General features: G+C 45.1%; 1 protein-coding gene and 1 long non-coding RNA gene across 19 annotated transcripts in view; one reads left to right on the forward strand and one right to left on the reverse strand.

Annotated features, from left to right (window-relative positions):
- Window positions 1-19,757, forward strand: part of PNPLA7 (patatin like domain 7, lysophospholipase) — a 443,243-nt gene that overhangs the window by 311,847 nt on the left and 111,639 nt on the right. For all 13 annotated transcript variants that reach the window (XR_012155226.2, XR_012155225.2, XM_073314045.2 and 10 more), the window contains one exon: window positions 12,022-12,140. Coding sequence is in view for 11 of the 13 variants with exons in the window: in XM_073314045.2 (XP_073170146.1) it covers window positions 12,022-12,140 (119 nt within the window). In the remaining 2 variants the exon portion in view is untranslated. The remainder of the gene's footprint in view (window positions 1-12,021; window positions 12,141-19,757) is intronic.
- LOC140899141 (uncharacterized) overlaps window positions 1-19,757 on the reverse strand; it is a 70,913-nt gene that overhangs the window by 31,745 nt on the left and 19,411 nt on the right. For 4 of the 6 annotated variants that reach the window (XR_012155231.1, XR_012155227.1, XR_013634750.1 and 1 more), the window contains 2 exons: window positions 4,975-5,109; window positions 1,415-1,651 (listed from right to left, as the gene is read on the reverse strand). This is a non-coding gene — a long non-coding RNA (uncharacterized LOC140899141). Of the gene's footprint in view, window positions 1-1,414; window positions 1,652-4,974; window positions 5,110-12,281; window positions 14,078-19,757 lie in introns of those variants that run through there. The other 2 variants (XR_013634749.1, XR_013634751.1) reach the window with 2 other exon arrangements.

Raw genomic sequence — 19,757 nt, forward strand, 5'->3', positions numbered from 1 at the left:
GTGACAGGGTGCTGCGTTAGTACCAGACTCAGTACACTAGCTTACAAGCCCTTAGTGTTATCAGAAGGCTCTCAGTGTTTGAGGAGAGGGTGCAGAGAGCCAAGCAGGCTGAAATCCTGCATAAATTGAGGGACTTCTTTGTGGAATACAAGAATGAGGCTTTCAGATGGTTAGTTGCGACTAGTTGCATTTTCTTAGAGGTTGAGTTCAACATTTGATGTTTTCGTTCCTGGTGTTTTTTTTTTTTTACTTATTTATTTTTTGTAGGGGGATGGGTGGGAGGAGGAAGGAATGTCATGACTTTATCTTTCCCAAGAAGTTGCACAGTGCATATCTTGTCATGCAGGGCAATTGCACATTCTCAACTCAGTGGAAGAGGGAGTCTTTTAAACATGTGGTCAGAACTGGTGGCCACCTTAATGCAATGAAGGCCGAGTAGCTGTTTCTCTTACAAATTCCCTGAGCCTCCAGGTTTTGTAACAAAATGTCAGAACAATGGTAAATGGCATTAATGTGAAGCTTGGTTGTATATCATGGGGTTTTGCCTAGTTGAAGTTGTAGTGAAGGAAGTGACTTATTTTGCAGGCAGGTCCATCTTTAAAGTGGATAAACTGGTGTAGTGTTAGAAAGCGAGAGAGAGTTTCAGCTCTATTTAGCTGTTCATTTAGGGATCAGTTCTATCCTATTGATTACACTGGGAGCTCTTGGTGCTCTGCAACTTTGAAAATTAGGCCACCTCTCTTTAGTACCTAAATGTGGGTTATATGCCTAATATTTTGACCGTATCCTCTTTGCCTCAGTGTCCCTGTTTATAGATGAAAATGTGATAGTGCAAAATGTTATTATTTCCCTATGTTTGGCTGGCAAGCCTTCCCTTAGTTTATTTGTTGACCTAGGTCCCCTCTTTAAATACCAGGGAAGCTAACATCCCTTAACACTGGTTTGTTTTGAAAAGTTGGCAGAAACAGGTTTGTGGGCTTCGCTCTGATTATGACATCTAAAATAAAACTTAAATCCTGCTCAGTTTGTTTAATTATTTTGTTAAGGACACAAGCTGAGCCAATTCTCTGTGTGTCTGAAGGTGTAATCTGTCAGCCATGTCTAAGAAGGAGGGATGAGGACATGTTTGTGCCTTCTTGTCCTTTGGTTCACTCCCCTCTCCACATGGTTCTCCATAATGGACAAATGAGTTCTAGAGACAATTATCCAAGGTTGCAACCTTTAATTTCCTTTATCTCCTATCCCTGACAAGGTACTTGCAAGCTACAAGGTCAAAGGATTACCCAGATACTGCCACCATGCTAAAAGCCATGCAGCATTGTCTGAATATCAGGGCTATAAAGCATGTTCCTCCATCCATAACTTTCTATGGAATGTATTTTTTTCATAGACTCACAAAAGTCAGAGGCTTCAGAGCAGTTGGGAGCCTGAAATCTTTGAGCAGGCTCTAGCTCTTGGGGGGGTACGCTGTTGTCTGTTCTGGCACCTGTTCACCTGGGAGACTGCATGTCTTCGATTGACCTCTCTCATACGGATCTCTGCTGCCAAGTACAGGATTCAGACCCACTGACTAAGGGCCAGCCCCCCTCATCTGTTGCTGCTTGGATGAGTCTTGTAAGTCCATCTGGGTCTGTTCCTAATTGCATTGTGTCTGTAAGGGATTAGGGAACATATCAATGAAGAAGAGAAATATTTGGCTTTTGCCTGTAGGTTAGTTGTCTTCAATTATGCTTGTGCAGCATCTGTGGCCAACCCTGTATTGGTCAGCATTAATACTAACGTAAACATTTTTAGAGGGAAGCAAACATACACACTTCAATTTTCTTATATTTTAAAAAGGAACTTTCATTATTTTTAGCTGTGTAAATTACAGCCTTCTGGGTGGGAATTTGTGAGTGGGTCTTCGACACTTCAATATGAACAGCTTTGATCTACCTTTTAATCTTCCAGGAGAAAACCCACCCACCAGATGAGTCATAATATTCCTATGATCTTTACCTCCTACATACAGACAGTACCAATTGTGCAAGTGCAACTGTTGACAAACCTGGCATTAAATTCATTGCTTGTATTAAAGCCCAGACTCTTGATATCGTAGTAACATCATGTCTGTGGTTACTGCTCTCCACATCCACCATTTTTCTGCCTTCCCCCATTTTGGCTTATGAACTCTGAATGCAACTTATAGAAGTATAGAATCATCGAATATCAGGATTGGAAGAGACCTCAGGAGGTCATCTAATCCCACCCCCTGCTCAAACCAGGACCATTCCCCAACTAAATCATCATTTGCTTTTATTTACATCTTGCACACTGCAGTTTCTCTTCAGGAAGAAACTCAAGAATCTTACTAAGCTCAGTAATTAATTGGTAGAGAGCTGCTGTGTTGGCTCATCAGCCCAGAGTTGAAGCTGTTTAGCAGGACCTTCCAATTGCTCATTTTGCTGTGAATCTGATGCATCTCCGGCAAATCCTGGGTGGATTTGATAGCTGCTTTCAACTACCTGAAAGGGGTTTCCAAAGAGGATGAATCTAGACTGTTCTCAGTGGTAGCAGATGACAGAATGAGGAGTAATGGTCTCAAGTTGCAGTGGGGAAGGCTTAGGTTGGATATTAGAAAAAACGTTTTCACTAGGAGGGTGGTGAAGCACTGGAATGCGTTACCTAGGGAGGGGGTGGAGTCTCCTTCTGTCATAAATATAAAGGGAAGGGTAACCACCTTTCGGTATACAGTGCTATAAAATCACCCCTGGCCAGAGGCAAAACCCTTTCACCTGTAAAGGATTAAGAAGCTAAGATAACCTCGCTGGCACATGACCTAAAATGACCAATGAGAGGATAAGATGCTTTCAAATCTGAAGGGGGGGAACAAAGGGTTTGTCTGTCCGTGTGATGCTTTTGCTGGGAACAGATCAGGAATTCAGCCTTACAACTCCTGTTAAGTTAGTAAGTAATCTAGCTAGAAATTCGTTAGATTTCCTTTTGTTTAATGGCTGGTAAAATAAGCTGTGCTGGATGGAATGTATATTCCTGTTTTTGTGTCTTTTTTGTAACTTAAGGTTTTGCCTAAAGGGATTCTCTTATGTTTTGAATTTGATTACCATCCTGATTTTACAGAGGTGATCCTTTTACCTTTTCTTTAATTAAAATTCTTCTTTTAAGAACCTGATTGATTTTTTTATTGTTCTTAAGATCCAAGGGTTTGGGTCTGTTTTCACCTGTACAAATTGGTGAGGATTCTTACCAAGCCTTCCCCAGGAAAGGGGGTGTAGAGCTTGGGGGGATATTTTGAGGGAAGACGTCTCCAAGAGGGCTCTTTCCCTGTTCTTTGTTTAAAACGCTTGGTGGTGACAGCATACGGTTCAAGGACAAGGCAAAGTTTGTATCTTGGGGAAGTTCTTAACCAAAGCTGGTAAGAATAAGCTTAGGGGGTCTTTCATGCAGGTCCCCACATCTGTACCCTAGAGTTCAGAGTGGGGAAGGAACCATGACACCTTCCTAAGAGGATTTTAAGGTCAGGCTTGACAAAGCCCTGGCTGGGATGATTTAGTTGGGGATTGGCCCTGCTTTGAGCAGGGGGTTGGACTAGATGACCTCCTGAGGTCCCTTCCAACCCGGATATTCTATGATTCTATGATTCTCTTCATGTTTTTATCAGATGCTTGAGTTCTATTCTGGGTGGAAGGGGTAGTGTTAATGTGTGAGTGAAAGCTTCTGTTTTTCATCTAGTAGTGTCCCTACGGGTTCTCCACTCTAGGTTTGCTAGGACCCCCTTCGCCTTTGATTAGAGATTTATTACAGCAATGTCTGTTCGGCTTTCATGTGTGCCCTAGTCAGCCTTGTGCCCCTTGCCGTTGTTATATAGCACTGCGTGGGTGAAGCACCCTCAGTTCCTCAACCGCCTCGACCTTAGATGGAGCCCTGGCAGTTGTTCCCATTGAGATTTCCTCAACTTGTCCTCATTTCTTATTCTGATAGTTAGTCTGAGGGCTTGTCTCCACTTACCAGGGGATTGACACTCAGCAGTTGATCCGCCCGGGTTCGATTTAGTGGGTCTAGTGAAGACCCACTAAATCGACTGCCGATCACTCTCCCGTCAACTCCAGTACTCCACCGGCACAAGAAGCATAAGGTAAGTCGACAGGAGAATTTCTCCCATCAACCCAGCATGGTGTAGACACCGCAATAAGTCGACCTAAGGTACGTAGACTCCAGTTAAGTTATTCTGGAGTAGCTGGAGTTGCATAACTTAGGTCAACTTAGCCCCATAATGTAGACCTGCCCTTAGTAGCTCTTAGCATTAGACTAATTAGTTGTAAGTAGTAGTAGTTTAAGTGTCCTAGTTTAAAAAAATGTTTATTTTTCTTTCATGTATGTTATATATTATGGATACTAGGTAGCAGTTCTTGTTCACTGGGAGGTTATGTCTGGTTCTTCCAGCTTCAAACATTGTCTGTCATGCCAGGAAAAATGAAGAACTTCATTTCCTCATGATGGAGAGCTTTCTGTGCCCGGCTTCTGATCCATGCCAAGGGGCACCCCCTGTACTCTGGTCTCTGAGCAAATCTGCTGCGTCCACAATATTGGAGCCCCATATCTCTGGGTCATCTAAGAGGAGACCCAAGACTCCTCTCATAATTCCTCAAAGGACAATGCCCTTGGATCACCAGGTAGAGAATCTACCTCAAAAAAGCCAAGGTTGTCAGTGTCTTCAACCACTAAGGCACCATCTGCTCTCCAGTCAGGTACCCACGAGGTGGCTGGTTTCTCCAATACCCAGGGCACTGCTAGATTGAAAGATGGCAAAGCCTTGGTCTGGAGAGGTTGCACTGTTAGCAGACTGAGGTGGCAAGAAGAGCGCTTCTGCTTCCTTGATACGGAAGAAACCCACTTGGGCTCCAAAGTTATGCTCAGAATAAAAAAGGACAAAGCCAGAGTCATCCTAACAGTTCCGACCCGGCCCAGATTTCTTACCTGATTCAGCTGACCGTTTGCTCTCAATCACTCTCCACGCTGCTCCTCATCTCCTCTCCCAGGAAAGCGAGATGATCCTTCACCTCAGTCTCGCAGTGCTTCATCTCAAACTGTGGTTGATGGTTCACAGGCAACCTGCTCAGAGGATGCAAAATGAATACTGTTGCGCAGCAGAAAGCAGTCCACTTGCTGCACGTACTCTCAAAAATGGATGAGATTTGTCTGTTGGTGTGACTTCAAACATATGTCACCAATGACCTCATTGCCGCTGGATATACTGGACTATCCTAACTCTAAAAAGCTTGGGACTTTTGATGAACTCCATAAGTGTTTACCTGGCAGCTATAATGGCTTTCTACCCCCCAATAAAGGGTTATTCTGTCTTTGCCCACCCAACCACAGCGAGATTCCTCAGGGGATTTGAAAACCTCTACATGCGAGTCCAATGCCCTACTCCTGTTTGGAACCTCAGTCTAGTCCTTAAATGTCTCACAGGACCCCCGTTTGAACCAATAGCTACCTGCGCAATGCTCCATTCCTGATAGCCATCACGTTGGCGCAGCAGGTTGGGGAACTAGGAGGCCTGATTACATGCCCCCCTTTCACAGTAGTTTTTAAGGACAAGGACAAGGCCGTGCTGCAACCCCCTCAAAAATTTTACCCAAAGTTTCTTCCAAGTTTCATATTAACCAACCCATTTACCTGCCTGTTTTCCATCCCACACTGCATCTAGATAACCAGGAGGCATCCTGGTTATCTAGATGAAGTCAGGAGATCCCTGGCCTTCTACTGGATATGACAAAGTCCTTCAGAACGACCCACAAGTTGTTTGTCTCTGTGGCAGATAGGTCAAAAGGGTCTGCAATCTCTAATCAGAGGCTTTCCAAGTGGAGATCAGCCTGCATTAATTCTTGCTACAAATCTTTCAATATTCAAACACCTTTGAATATATACACTCATTCTTTTAGGTCCATTTTCACATCTATGGCATTCCTCAAGAATGTGCCCATTATTGAAATACGTAAAGCTGCTACTTGCTCACTGAACACGATGTTATAACTCACAACTCTGGTGCAGATACTGTGTTTGATTTGGCTGTATTTTCTTTGATACTGGACTCCAAAGTCTCCCCCACCTTAGAGGGAACTGCTCAGAAATCACTAGAGTGCAGCACCCATAAGGACGCTGCTGAAAGAAGAAATGGTTACTCATCCTGTGCAATCACTGTGGTTATTCAAGATGTGGCCCCCTGCAGGTGCTCAACCTCCTGTCCTCCTTCCCTTCTGCTTCAGAGTTCTTTGCTGTGGAGCTTGGCGTTAGAGAAGGAACTGTGGGTGGTTATATAACAATGGAACAGGGCACAAGACTGACTAGCATGCATGCAAAGGTGACACAGACACTGCTATGAAAAATCTCCAATCAGTACGCACCTAGATTGGAGCTCCCGTAGGGACACACGTCTCAAAGAACCACAGTTACTGCACAGGGTGAGTAACCATTTCTTCTGTGAAAGGTTTTACATTTGGACTTGTCTGATAACTTAGGGTTGTTTTGTCCTGCAATAATGAGAGCTGAAGAAATACAGTAAACAAACCATACGGGACACATTAAGATACCAGCAAAAACAACAAGGAGTCCTTGTGGCACCTTAGAGACTAACAAATTTACTTGGGCATAAGCTTTCCTGGGTTAAAACCCACTTCATCAGATGGTAAGGTAACTCCCATCTTTTCATGTGCTGTAATATATGTACCTGCCTGCTGTATTTTTCACTCCATGCATCTGATGAAGTGGGTTTTAGCCCACAAAAGCGTATGCCCAAATAAATGTGTTAGTCTCTAAGGTGCCACAAGGACTCATCGTTGTTTCTGCTGGTACAGACTAACACGGCTACCCCTCTGAAACCTATTAAGACACTGTTGTTATTATTTATCCAAATCCAGAGAAGGTTCAGCTTCAAAGCTGAATCAAACTTGGTGATTTCTCTTTCAAATACAGCTGCTCACATTTATATCTACAGTAAAGTTAATCAGATATTTAGATACAAAAAAAGGTCTTTAAGGATAAATATTTAAAGAATTCTTTTCATGAATAAATACATACACTATTTCCCAATGACTTTTCATGGTTTTGGAAATCTCTGACAGTACTACTATAACCATTCTATAGGTATTAAGAGTGGATTTCAAATAAAGAAACTTTACATGTGTAAGAAAAATAGTTATTGATGATTTCAGGGCAGCTCTGCTCGCTGCTTTTCTGCTTAACTGGTCTTGGAATGTCTAACTATATATTTCCAAACACTGATGCACTGATGAGGTGCAGTGGAAAAACAAAGGCAGCATTTGGCCTAGTTTGGAGTACAGTGCCATTGGAATTCATATTCAGCTGCCAGCTATTTTGTTTTGCTATGTCATGGATGTTCTGCACCTGAGCACTTACTGTTGTTTCAGATATGTTAATTCCTACCCAAATGTCTAACACATTTATTCTTAAATGAATGTTTCTTCATCATTATCCCCCAATGTGGCAGCTCCAGTTGGATTTTATCACATATCACAATTTATGTCACAATGATTAGAGCACCAGTGTGGGAATATTGTGTGTCCTTAATTTCCCCTGCTGTCTGTGCATTATTCCCTTCTTTCATTAACTGTGTAGGGGCAGGTATTCATAGAATCACAGAATATCAGAGTTGGAAGGGACCTCTAGAAGTCATCTAGTCCAACCCCCTGCCCAGAGTAGGACCAATCCCCAACTAAATCATCCCAGCCAGGGCTTTGTCAAGCCTGACCTTAAAAACCTCTAAGGAAGGGACTCCACCACCTCCCTAGGTAACGCATTTCAGTGTTTCACCACCCTCCTAGTGAAAAAGTTTTTCCTAATATCCAACCTAAATCTCCCCCACTGCAACTTGAGACCATTACTCCTTGTCCTGCCATCTGCTATCACTGAGAATAGTCTAGATCCATCCTCTTTGGATCCACCTTCCAGGTAGTTAAAAGCAGCTATCAAATCCCCCCTCATTCTTCTCTTCTGCAGACTAAACAATCCCAGTTCCCTCAGCCTCTCCTCATAAGTCATGTGTTCCAGACCCCTAATCATTTTTGTTGCCCTCCACTGGACTCTCTCCAATTTTTCCACATCCTTCTTGTTGTGTGGGGCCCAAAGCTGGACACAGTACTCCAGATGAGGCCTCACCAATGTCGAATAGAGAGGAACGATCACGTCCCTCGATCTGCTGGCAATGCCCCTACTTATACACGCCAAAATACCATTGGCCTTCTTGGCAACAAGGGCACACTGTTGACTCATATCCAGCTTCTCGTCCACTGTAACCCTTAGGTCCTTCTCTGCAGAACTGCTGCCTAGCCATTTGGTCCCTAGTCTGTAGCGGTGCATTGGGTTCTTCCGTCCTAAGTGCAGGACTCTGCCCTTGTCCTTGTTGAACCTCATCAGATTTCTTTTGGCCCAATCCTCCAATTTGTCTAGGTCCCTCTGTATCCTATCCCTACCGTCCAGCATATTTACCACTTCTCCCAGTTTAGTGTCATCCGCAAACTTGCTGAGGGTGCAATCCACACCATCCTGCAGATCATTAATGAAGATATTGAACAAAACCCATTTGTGTAAATTTCTTTGTTTGATAGAGAGCATTGCAGGGTTGGTGGAGTGAGAAGTCTTATAAAAAAGGATTTCTCTAGTTATATGCAAAATATTTTTAAAAATTTGATCTTTAGCTTATGCCTTCTGGAATTTGGGGAGAGAGAGGGAAAGACAGTGTCCAGAAGAAGACCAGGCAGAGGGAGGAGAGGATGAAAGAGACAGAGAAAACAAACAAGTTGGAAAGGCGCACACACACACAAAGAGGTGCAATGGCATTGCCATTAATCGGGACACTTAATGTGATCACTGAAACATGTTCTTTATATTCTAAGGTGGGAGTGTCAGAGATTGAAATAATGTTGTGAACTAGCCCCCTGTTGAGGCAGTAATTTACAATCCCGATTAAAGTCTCAAAGCACACCCCAAAGCACTAGATCATTGGAGGTCTGGATAAATGAGGTTAATATGTTGGCTGTTTTTCACTATTACCAATGCGGGGGGAAGACCAGGGAGACTAAGAGTGCATCTACACTGCACCCTTCTTTCAGCAGTATGTAATGTTCAAACATGGGCTGTTCCCCGAGCATATGTAACAACAGCAGTGTAGATCCATGGTCCCCAAACTGTGGAGTGTGGAGGAACGTTCTGGGGGAACACTGCACAGCCGGGCCCAGCCCAGCCCCCACAGAGGGCAGGGAGGGAAAACCGCCCAGCCCCGCTTTGTCCCCAGCTCTGCTCCAGCCAAGCACAGCCTCTTTTATTCCAGTGTAAAAATACTCTAAAAGCATTTAAATAGATGCTGGGTACAAAAGTGCTTTCAGTGTGTCCGTACCTTCCTTGGCTCTAGGTACTGAGTGTCCCCTTCTCCCTGGGCAACCCTTTGCCAGGTAATTAGAGAGCCAGCAAGAAGGCTTCCCCCACTACCTGAACCCACTATTTATTAGTCCCTTTGTTTTCTGGGGACAGAACCTTGATCCAGATGAGTGAGATTTGCAGAAGTGATAAGAGATGTTTGCAATATCCCAGCTGCACTGTGCTTGCCATAAAATTAAAGCAACTTTAATTTGTGTAATTTCTCCCATGCCAAAGGCATCTCCAGGTGCTTCCCAGAGTTAAATAATAAATGGCCGAGGGAAAAAAGGAATGTAAAGATACATGCAGGGGAGGGGAGAGATTTTCAGATAAAAAGAAATGGAGGAGAGCTGATGAAGCAGAGGAACAGGGGAGTTTTTCTGTGCAGCTGAAGCTGCAGATGAGGTGGTGGTTGCCTGAGCAGTGACAAGACAGTATAGAGGAAAACATTCAGTGAGGGAATGAGCAGAGAAGAGGGGCAAGGACAGGGTAGGTGATGGGGCCTCACCTTGGAGCAGTGTTCTGAAACAAATGGGGAGAATTTGAGGTTGGGGTAAAGTTGTTGCACTTATTTGTACAAGTGTGAATTTGGTTAGCAGTACCATGCACATACTAGTGACCTTGAACTTGGTGAGCCTATATTGAAAATTATTGTAAGAACTGTGGCAACAGGAGATGTAGGTCTGAATGAGGATCCGAGCAGTGGTGGACACAGGTATTGTTCCACAGATACTAAAAAGCAGATATACGGGTACAGAAAAAGTGAAAGGGGAATATTTGAGGATCAAAGGTAAAGCCCAAGTGTACAAATTGAAGGCATGTGAAAGGTCTGGGAAGAGGAGATTTATAGCGTGCCCTTAGGTTGCTTGTAGGATTGTTTTTCAGGGACACTTGAAGTGGTAAGGCATGTTATTGTTAGTGAAATTAGACATTTGTTACTATTTTGAACAATTGAAGCTCTACAAATTGAGGTCCCTGTCCAGGACAGGAATGTTCCTAGTGGTGATAATTGGTAGCTCCTTGAAGAATGAAGTCTCTGTTCAAACACACATGATCTTCCTCCCAACGGCAGCTTCCTCATTTAGAGTATACCTTAGCTGCCAGTGAAGGTGTTATTGTAGCATGCGTAGATGGAGCAAGATGAAAACTAGCCTGGGTAACCATAGCAGTAAAGACCAGTGGCACAGGCTTCAGCACAGGTTAGCAACCTGAGGATGTATCCAAGGTCCCTGGTGGGCCTGTACTCAGGCTAGCTGCCCAAGTACAAGCCCGTGCCATCATGTCTTCACTTGTGTTGTTACTTGTGTGTGACCCCAAGAGCACCTTCATGCCCTCTGGCAGGGGGCCCACTGTACAGTAACTCATATCAGGCCTGACACACTCTGAAACCCAACACACTGTCATCATAATATATATCCAAAGGATATCATGTACGGTATCATATGTAAACTGGTGACACATGATGTATATACAAGTTGTGTATAATGAATTATGTATGTGCTGGAAGTATGTTCTTCAGATGTGTTTGTATGGCAGTGCATAAACCCAGCCTACCCTAAACAAAGGAATGTGCATTGACCTGTCTGTCCGACTTGCTTGCAGGCAGAGGACAATGAAAGCACATTTACATGTAAGATAATCACAGCAATCAAGTTAAAAAGGGGAAAATAGCTTAGTGAGCACGCTAGGGGACAGAGTCTGTATCCCCAGGAAGTCTCCCTGGCTCTTGAGGAAAGACAATGGACTTTGGGGAAATATAAGGAGACCAGAAAGATACTCTAGTTGTCCATTATTTAGGGAACAAAGGAGACAGCACCCTCTGATTCTGTGAACATTGGATCCTCTTGCCAGAAGGATTGGAGATGCTGGTGGCTTGATGTAAGTGAGAAAGCTGTTTAGGCAAAGTTAGTAGTAGACATTGGAAAGCATGTTTCATATTATTTTGTTTGTAGCCATGCCTGTTCTTTTACTCTTGCTACACTTAAATTTCTGTTCTTTGTTAATAAATGCATTTTTAGTTGTACTATAAATCATCTCAGTGCTGTTATATTGAAGTCAGTGTGAGTCTTTAGCTAAGCTAGCAGACTGGTGAGTGCTGTGTCTCTTTTGGAGACAGGGACCTTAACTTCTGTGAGTGACTGGGGAGAGGGACAGGACGCTCCAGGGAGATGTGTCTGGGGAACTCAGGAATGTGGGGATCACTGTTACCTGCAAGACAGGGTTTAGACTGCTAGAGACTTGAGGAGTTGGCTAGCAAGGCAGAAAGGCTGGAGTTTCAGGGAGCTGACACACATGCTAATCTTCAGCGAAGTTCATGCTCACACTTGCTAAGGCAGAGTGGTAACATGGTGGCTTGCAGTTCTGGAAGAGAGCAACTAGTGGTAGCCAGATTAAAACCAGCATGCGGATCCTACCCATGCTACAGTTATACCTTCACTTGAATCCACCTAACACAGGTAACAAAAATAGTGAAGATTTGGCTACTGTTACAGTGCTAGCTTTAATCTAGCTATGTCTACCTACTTCCTAATGGCTCATTGCACATGTGTGATAAACCATGCTCTAAATTGCCCTTTTTCTGCCCTGCAGATAGAAATGTATGAACGAGTATTTCAGAAACCACCGGACCGTCACTCTGACTTCTCTCGACTAGCCCGTGTTTTGACTGGAAATGCTGTGGCCCTAGTGCTCGGAGGTGGTGGAGCCAGGTAAGTCCCATAAGGTTGTTCTGTGTACTCTGAAAAGGCCTCTGTCCTACTGGTCAGGCCCTGTGGGCCGCAATGGCCACAGTAAAAAGAAAAGGAGGACTTGTGGCACCTTAGAGACTAACAAATTTATTTGAGCATAAGCTTTCGTGAGCTACAGCTCACTTCATTGGATGCATGCAGTGGAAAATACAGTGGGGAGATTTTATATACACAGAGAACATGAAACAATGGGTGTTACCATACACACTGTAACCAGAGTGATCAGGTAAGGTGAGCTATTACCAGCAGGAGAGGGGAAAAAAACAAACCCTTTTGTAGCGATAATCAAGGTGGGCCATTTCCAGCAGTTGACAAGAATGTGTGAGGAACAGTGGGGGAGGAGGGAGAATAAACATGGGGAAATAGTTTTACTTTGTGTAATGACCCTTCCACTCCCAGTCTTTATTCAAGCTTAAGTTAATTGTATCCAGTTTGCAAATTAATTCCAATTCAGCAGTTTCTCGTTGGAGTCTGTTTTTGAAGTCTCTTTGTTGTAATATTGCGACTTTTAGGTCAGAGATTGAAGTGTTCTCTGACTGGCTTTTGAATGTTATAATTCTTGATATCTGATTTGTGTCCATTTATTCTTTTACGTAGAGACTGTCCGGTTTGGCCAATGTACATGGCAGTGGGGCATTGCTGGTACATGATGGCATATATCACACTGGTAGATGAGCAGGTGAACGAGCCTCTGATAGTGTGGCTGATGTGATTAGGCCCTATGATGGTGTCCCCTGACTAGATATGTGGACACAGTTGGTAACGGGCTTTGTTGCAAGGATAAGTTCCTGGGTTAGTGTTTTTGTTGTGTGGTGTGTGTTTGCTAGTGAGTATTTGCTTCAGGTTGGGGGGCTGTCTGTAAGCAAGGACTGGCCTGTCTCCCAAGATCTGTGAGAGTGATGGGTCGTCCTTCAGGATAGGATGTAGATCCTTGATGATGCGTTGGAGAGATTTTAGTTGGAGGCTGAAGGTGATGGCTAGTGGCGTTCTGTTATTATCTTTGTTGGGCCTGTCCTGTAGTAGGTGACTTCTGGGTACTCTTCTGGCTCTGTCAATTTGTTTCTTCACTTCAGCAGGTGGGTATTGTAGTTGTAAGAATGCTTGATAGAGATCTTGTAGGTGTTTGTCGCTGTCTAAGGGGTTGGAGCAAATGTGGTTGTATCGTAAAGTTTGGCTGTAGACAATGGATCGTGTGGTCTGGATGAAAGCTGGAGGCATGTAGGTAGGAATAGCGGTCAGAAGGTTTCCGGTATAGGGTGGTGTTTATGTGACCATCGCTTATTAGCACAGTAGTGTCCAGGAAGTGGATCTCTTGTGTGAACTGGTCCAGGCTGAGGTTGATGGTGGGATGGAAATTGTTGAAATCATGGTGGAATTCCTCAAGGGCTTCTTTTCAATGGGTCCAGATGATGAAGATGTCATCGATATAGCGCAAGTAGAGTAGGGGCATTGGGGACGAGAGTTGAGGAAGCGTTGTTCTAAGTCCGCCATAAAAATGTTGGCCTACTGTGGGGCCATGTGGGTACCCATAGCAGTGCCGCTGATTTGAAGGTATACATTGTCCCCAAATGTGGAACAGTTATGGGTGAGGACGAAGTCACAAAGTTCAGCCACCAGGTCAGCCGTGACATTATCGGGGATAGTGTTCCTGACGGCTTGTAGTCCATCTGTGTGTGGATTGTTGGTGTGGAGGGCTTCTACATCCATCGTGGCCAGGATGGTGTTTTCAGGAAGATCACCGATGGATTGTAGTTTCCTCAGGAAGTCAGTGGTGTCTCGAAGATAGCTGGGAGTGCTGGTAGCGTAGGGCCTGAGGAGGGAGTCTACATAGCCAGACAATCCTGCTGACACTCTTAAAGACTTCAGGGCTACACTATGGTTACTGGGGATCTATACACCTGGACAGAAAAGGAAATTTAGTCATAGTGGAAAAAGTCCAAATTTCAGAGGTGTAAACCATTAGACCCTCAGTCCTCAACATCACAACCTTCCCCTCCGAAACACCAGTTTTGATGCTGTGGTTGAGGCCCAGAGAGACCCCTCCCTGCAACTTTCTGACCTCTCACATCCCTTTGGATGCCACGTTGCTCTGTTCCAAAATTGGGAACACATAACAAGCAACAGATGGGTTCTGGAGATTATCTCTAATGAGTATTCTATTCATTTCACACACACTCCTGCCCTCCCTTCCCATCTCTCTTAAGGGACCCTTCTCATGAGAGACTCTTAAGACAGGAAATAGATCACCTCATACGCCTGGGCATAGGCGCCGACTTCCCCTCTGACCTATGGGTGCTCAACCCCACCCCTGCACCACCCTTGCCCCGCCCCAATTCCACCCCCTTCCCCAAGTCCCCGCCCCTGCCCTGCCTCTTTACTGCCTCCTCCCCCAAGCATGCTGCATCCCCACTCCTCCCCCGCCCTCCCAGAATGTCCTAAGCACCGCCACACAGCTGTTAGGTGGCGGGCGGGAAGCACTGGGCGGGGGGAGGAGTTGGGACACAGCACGCTCGGAGGAGGAGGAGGCGAGGAGGGGGTGGAGGCAGGAGGAGCTTGGCTGCTGGTGGATGCGGAGTACCTGCTAATTTTTCCCCGTGGGTGCTCCAGCCCCAAAGCACCCATGGAGTTGGTGCCTATGCACCTGGGAGCCATCAAAACCATATCAGTACATTTCAGAGGCAAGGGTTTTTATTCCCGATATTTCCTTTTCCCCAAGAAAAAGGGAGGTTGGGAACCCATACTGGACTTCAGAGCACTAAACAAATACATGAAGACTTAAAAATTCAAGATGGTCACACTAGCAGCAAGTATTCCATCTCTGGAACAGGGAGGTTAGTTCTTGGCCCTCGGCCGCGAGGATGCATATTTCCACACATCCATTCTACTATCCCACAGATGATTCTTCAGGTTTACCCTAGGTCAGGACCATTACCAGTACAGAATACTCCCCGTCAGTCTCTCAACGGCTCTTAGCGTATTCTCCAAGGTCCTCTCCATAGTAGCGGCTCATCTATGCACCTTGGGGATCAAGATTTACCCATGCTTGGCTGGCTGTCTCCTCAGGGCCTGCTCCTTTAAAGATGCCCTACAGATCATGCATGGAACTATGGACTTACTCACAAAGCTGGGTCTACAAATCAATGTCCAAAAATTGACCTTAACGCCAGTAAAGTACTTGGAGTTTACAGGGGCCGATCTCAACTTACGGCAAGTGAGAGCACTCCTCCCTCCACAAGGATTCCATAGCCTGACTATGCTCATAGAGACAGTTCAAACCAGCCCACAAATATCAGCCAGACTTTGCCTCCAGCTTCTAGGACACATGCCGGCAGATGCGTTCGTAATATCTCATGTCAGACTACACATGAGGGGTCTACAGGCATGGTTTAGATCTGTTTACAGACCAAAAAAGACAGGTTAGACAAACCTCTCTCACCCTCTGGTGTCAAACACTCCCTGGATTGGAGGAAAGATCCAACAATTGTCTGTCTGGGGGTCCCATTCACACAATTACCACCCCCGACATTGCTTCTAATTGTGGATGCATCCCTAATTGGCTGGAGAGCGAATTTCAATAACCTCAAGACTCAGGGCAAGTGGTCACCCATGGAGACAACTCTCCACATCAACCTCCTCTAACTCAGATTGGTCAGAAATGCTTATGCTCACTTTCCTCCACTGATCAGACAACGTGGTGTTTGTGTATTACTAAATTGTCAAGGGGTGCCAGATCATCCTTCCTGTGTCCAGAAGCACTAAAGCTATGGAATTGCTGCATTCCCCACAATGTTTAAATATCAGCAGCCTACCTACCGGGAGTGCAGAACATAACAGTGGACAGCCTCAATTGAAGTTCTCACACAACCACAAGTGGGAAATGAACCCAACAGTGCACCAGAGCATATTCTATCAGTGGGGGACCCCAAAAATAGACTTGTTCACTACTTACCTGAACAGGAAATGCCCACTCTATTGCTCCAGAGCTGACCTCCAGAAACACTCATTAGTTTTAAAGAGCCTGATTAGAACGCCTTTTGAACCTATGGCCACTTGTTCCCTTACATATCTATTGATGAAGATGGCATTTCTGGTGGCCATCGCCTTGGCCAGGAGACTAGGAGAGATAGCAGCACTAATGTTGCATGCCCCCCTGTCCCCACTTTACAGTATGCTTTAAAGACAAAGCTATTCTTAGGCCACATCTGAAGTTCATCCCTAAGGTGATCTCGTCTTTTCACATAAACCAACTGATTCACCTCCCGATCTTTTATCCTAAGCCTCACCATGATAACAAGGAGGCTATACTGCATATGTTGGACATGAGGAGACGCTTAGCCTTTTATCTGGCCAGAGAAATCTCCTAAGCTTTTCCTCTCCATTGCAGAAAGGTCAAAAAGGGTCTCAATATTCACCCAAAGACTCTCCAAAGGAGTCTCAAACTATTAATCACTGCTATCATGCTCACAGTTTGTTACCTCCATTTGAAACCCACACACACTCGCTGTGAGGTTGGTTTCCACCTCTGTTGCGTTCCTCAAGAATGTTCCTATCTTGGAATCTATAGGAAGCTCATACCTACGCAGAACACTATGTGATTACTGGAGACTGTTTCCGATGTTATCTTCAGCTCCACAGTGTTATCATCCATAACACTCTTCTCCGAAGCCCCAACCTCCCATTGGGGATACTGTTTGTGAGTCATCTACAGCGTAGCACTCACAGGGACACTACCCTAAGAGGAAGTTACTCACCTTGTGCAGTAATGATGGTTCTTTGAGATGGGTGTCCATATGGTTGCTCCATGACCTGCCCTCATCCCCTCTACTTCAGAGTTCTTAAGAGGTAGAGAAGGAACTGAGGGTGATTTTCCCGTGCAGCGCTAGTTAGTCTCGAGGCAGAACATGAGATGCAGGAGAGCGCATGTGCAGGCTGAATGGACACTGCTACAAAACATCTCTAATCAGCAGCGCAGGGACACAGACACACCTACAGTGCAGCACCCATGGGGGGGACACATCTCGAAGAACCATCATTACTGCACAAGGTGACAAGTTTCAGAGTAGCAGCCGTGTTAGTCTGTATCCGCAAAAAGAAGAGGAGGACTAGTGGCACCTTAGAGACTAACAAATTTATTAGAGCATAAGCTTTCATGGGCTACAGCTCACTTCACTGATGAGTAACTTCCTCTTTCCCAGTAAGCTGTTTGTAATGAGATTATCTTGAAGCCCTCCACCATTTTCTTTCCTTTCAGCCTCTTCTGATGATTGCAGCTCTTCTGCCCCACCTCTTCTCTCCCCAGAAGGTGTGTGAACAGCCCAAGCACCAATGTGTCTGTGAAACAGGCAGGTTGGAGACACTAGGGATAAGTGTTGTACTGTCTCCTTCCCCTGAGCTCAGCCACCCTGAGTGAAGAAACTGAAGGCAATTCATGCTACAGCGTAGAGCACTGCTTCCAGGATCCCAGGCTGGCATGCACACATGGGCTGTGCGTGCTGTGTTTTGAATGGAAAGGTACTTGGATGCAATTTCAGCAATTGGATCATTAGTTAAGCTGTGGTTTGATGAAAAGCACACTTTGTATTTTAAACTGTGAGAACGTAATTCCAACTCCTTTTCTGCCTGGTGAGTCAGGGCAAAGTTGCTTTGGACTTTGTAGGACTCTTTATTTTGAAGATTCATAAGTAGTCCAGAACTCAGCAGTTGGCATTAAAGCAAGTTTCTCGGTGTATGTCTCCACTAGCAAGGAGATTTCAGAGACATTGTACAGTAGATATTTATAATCTGCTTCCTGTGGTTGAAGTCCTTTACAATTAAATTTGCCTTGAAGAGAAGCTACAGAGGCTTTTGACAGCAGCTCAGTCTTTGTAGAAGATACATTTAGTATCTCTTTCCTTATTTTGGGAGCATGGATCAGGTCAGCCACAAACACATGAAGATAGCCACCTAGTAAAGCCACAGGGGATTGGTGAAGTGTAAACACATCATTGTGTTCTGTAATCTCAGTAATCAAAATTGCTTGGCTGTTATTTGTGGAATGTTTACCTGGCTTCTCCTGTGACAGTCTGGGAGGATTTACCCAACCCCGCTCCTAGTAATTATCTGTGCGGCTTGTCATGACAGTGGGAAGCAGCTTTTCTTTCTCTTTTTAGTATAAAAATATAACAAATCAAACAGATACTGTGCTGACATTGTAGCATTTTACTTCTGTTAAATGGTAACTTTATTTTGATTAGAAACTTCCTGGTGTTTGAAGGGAGGTGGGATGTTTTATCATTAAAAATAATAAAATCCCCCCATGCAAGCTCTGTTTCAGGAGTAATGAGAGACTGAATACTGTAACAAAAACTCAGCCCCCCCACCACAAACAGTTCTTTGAAGCATTGTTCTTCCCACACACAGCCGCAGCCTGCCTTTGCTTTTCTACAGGTGCTTTAGCAAAGCCATTTGAAACTCACATTTCAATAGAAAACCCATATGGTGATGAAATACTAATATACAGGCATCTTGGGAATATTTTGAAATTCAGAGAGCAGTACTTTGGTTTTGGTAGAGATTATTTTACTGGTAACGGATGCAACAAAAGACCGATTTAAACAAAATCATGACAACAGGTCAAATTCATTCTTGATTTTAATGAAGTTAATTCAGGGATGAATTTGCTCTGATGGGCTTAGGGAAGTAGAAAGGTGTACCTGAAGATAAATCCTCATAAATTCCATAAACAACATAATTTAAAAGGAATGAAGGTTGGATATTGGGGACACCTCCCCCAACGCAAATCCTTGAAAGCAGAGAGATGCTGAACTCTGAGATGCCATAACTGTACCATGGTGCCCACACAGCCTGTTTCCAGTGACATGGAGGATTCTGCTTCTTCACAAGGAGCTTCCTTCAGCAGCCAGGGGACACACACTATACACAATGTCCTGATCTCCCTCACTGTGCAACGTAAAACATTCCTTACAGTCTCTGCTAATGCGTCTGACAAAGGGCCGGCCTTAGGGGTGGGCCATCTGGGCAACCGCCCAGGAGTGGCATGATCAAGGGGGCACCATGTGGCAATGCAGAAGTGGGTGCTGCCAGTGTAAAATCAGAAACTGCTCTTGGCTGGCAGGGGAACGCTGCGTGGGGGCTGCCCAGATTTCGCCCTGCTTCCGGGGGGGGGCGGGGCAGCAATGATGTACAGATACTGCTCACCCTCCCTAGGGGGGCTATGGGGTGGTGGGGTGCGAGGAGCAACACCAAGTGCTCCGTGCATCCAGGTCACTTTCCACACATGAGCTGTGTGGCATCAGGAGCTGCTGCTCCTGATGCCCTCCCCTTAGGCAGCCCAGGTAGGGAAAGTGACCTGGATGCAGGGAGCCCTGATGTCAGCCCTCCCCCCCTCCCCCCAAGCCCTGTAGTGTTGCGTACAAGAGCATCATTCGAGGCAGGAGTGAGCAGCAATGCCAGCTGCTCCGTACATCCAGGTCAGTTTCCCCACATGGGTGCAGGTGTTAGAGGTGGAGTAGGGAAGTGCAGGGGTTGGGGCAAAGAGGGGTGGGGAGCCTGATGAGCTCTGGGGGGCCAAGGGCAATG

Source organism: Lepidochelys kempii, chromosome 16 (genome assembly GCF_965140285.1).
Source record: "Lepidochelys kempii isolate rLepKem1 chromosome 16, rLepKem1.hap1, whole genome shotgun sequence".
Classification (NCBI taxonomy): Eukaryota; Metazoa; Chordata; order Testudines; family Cheloniidae; genus Lepidochelys; species Lepidochelys kempii.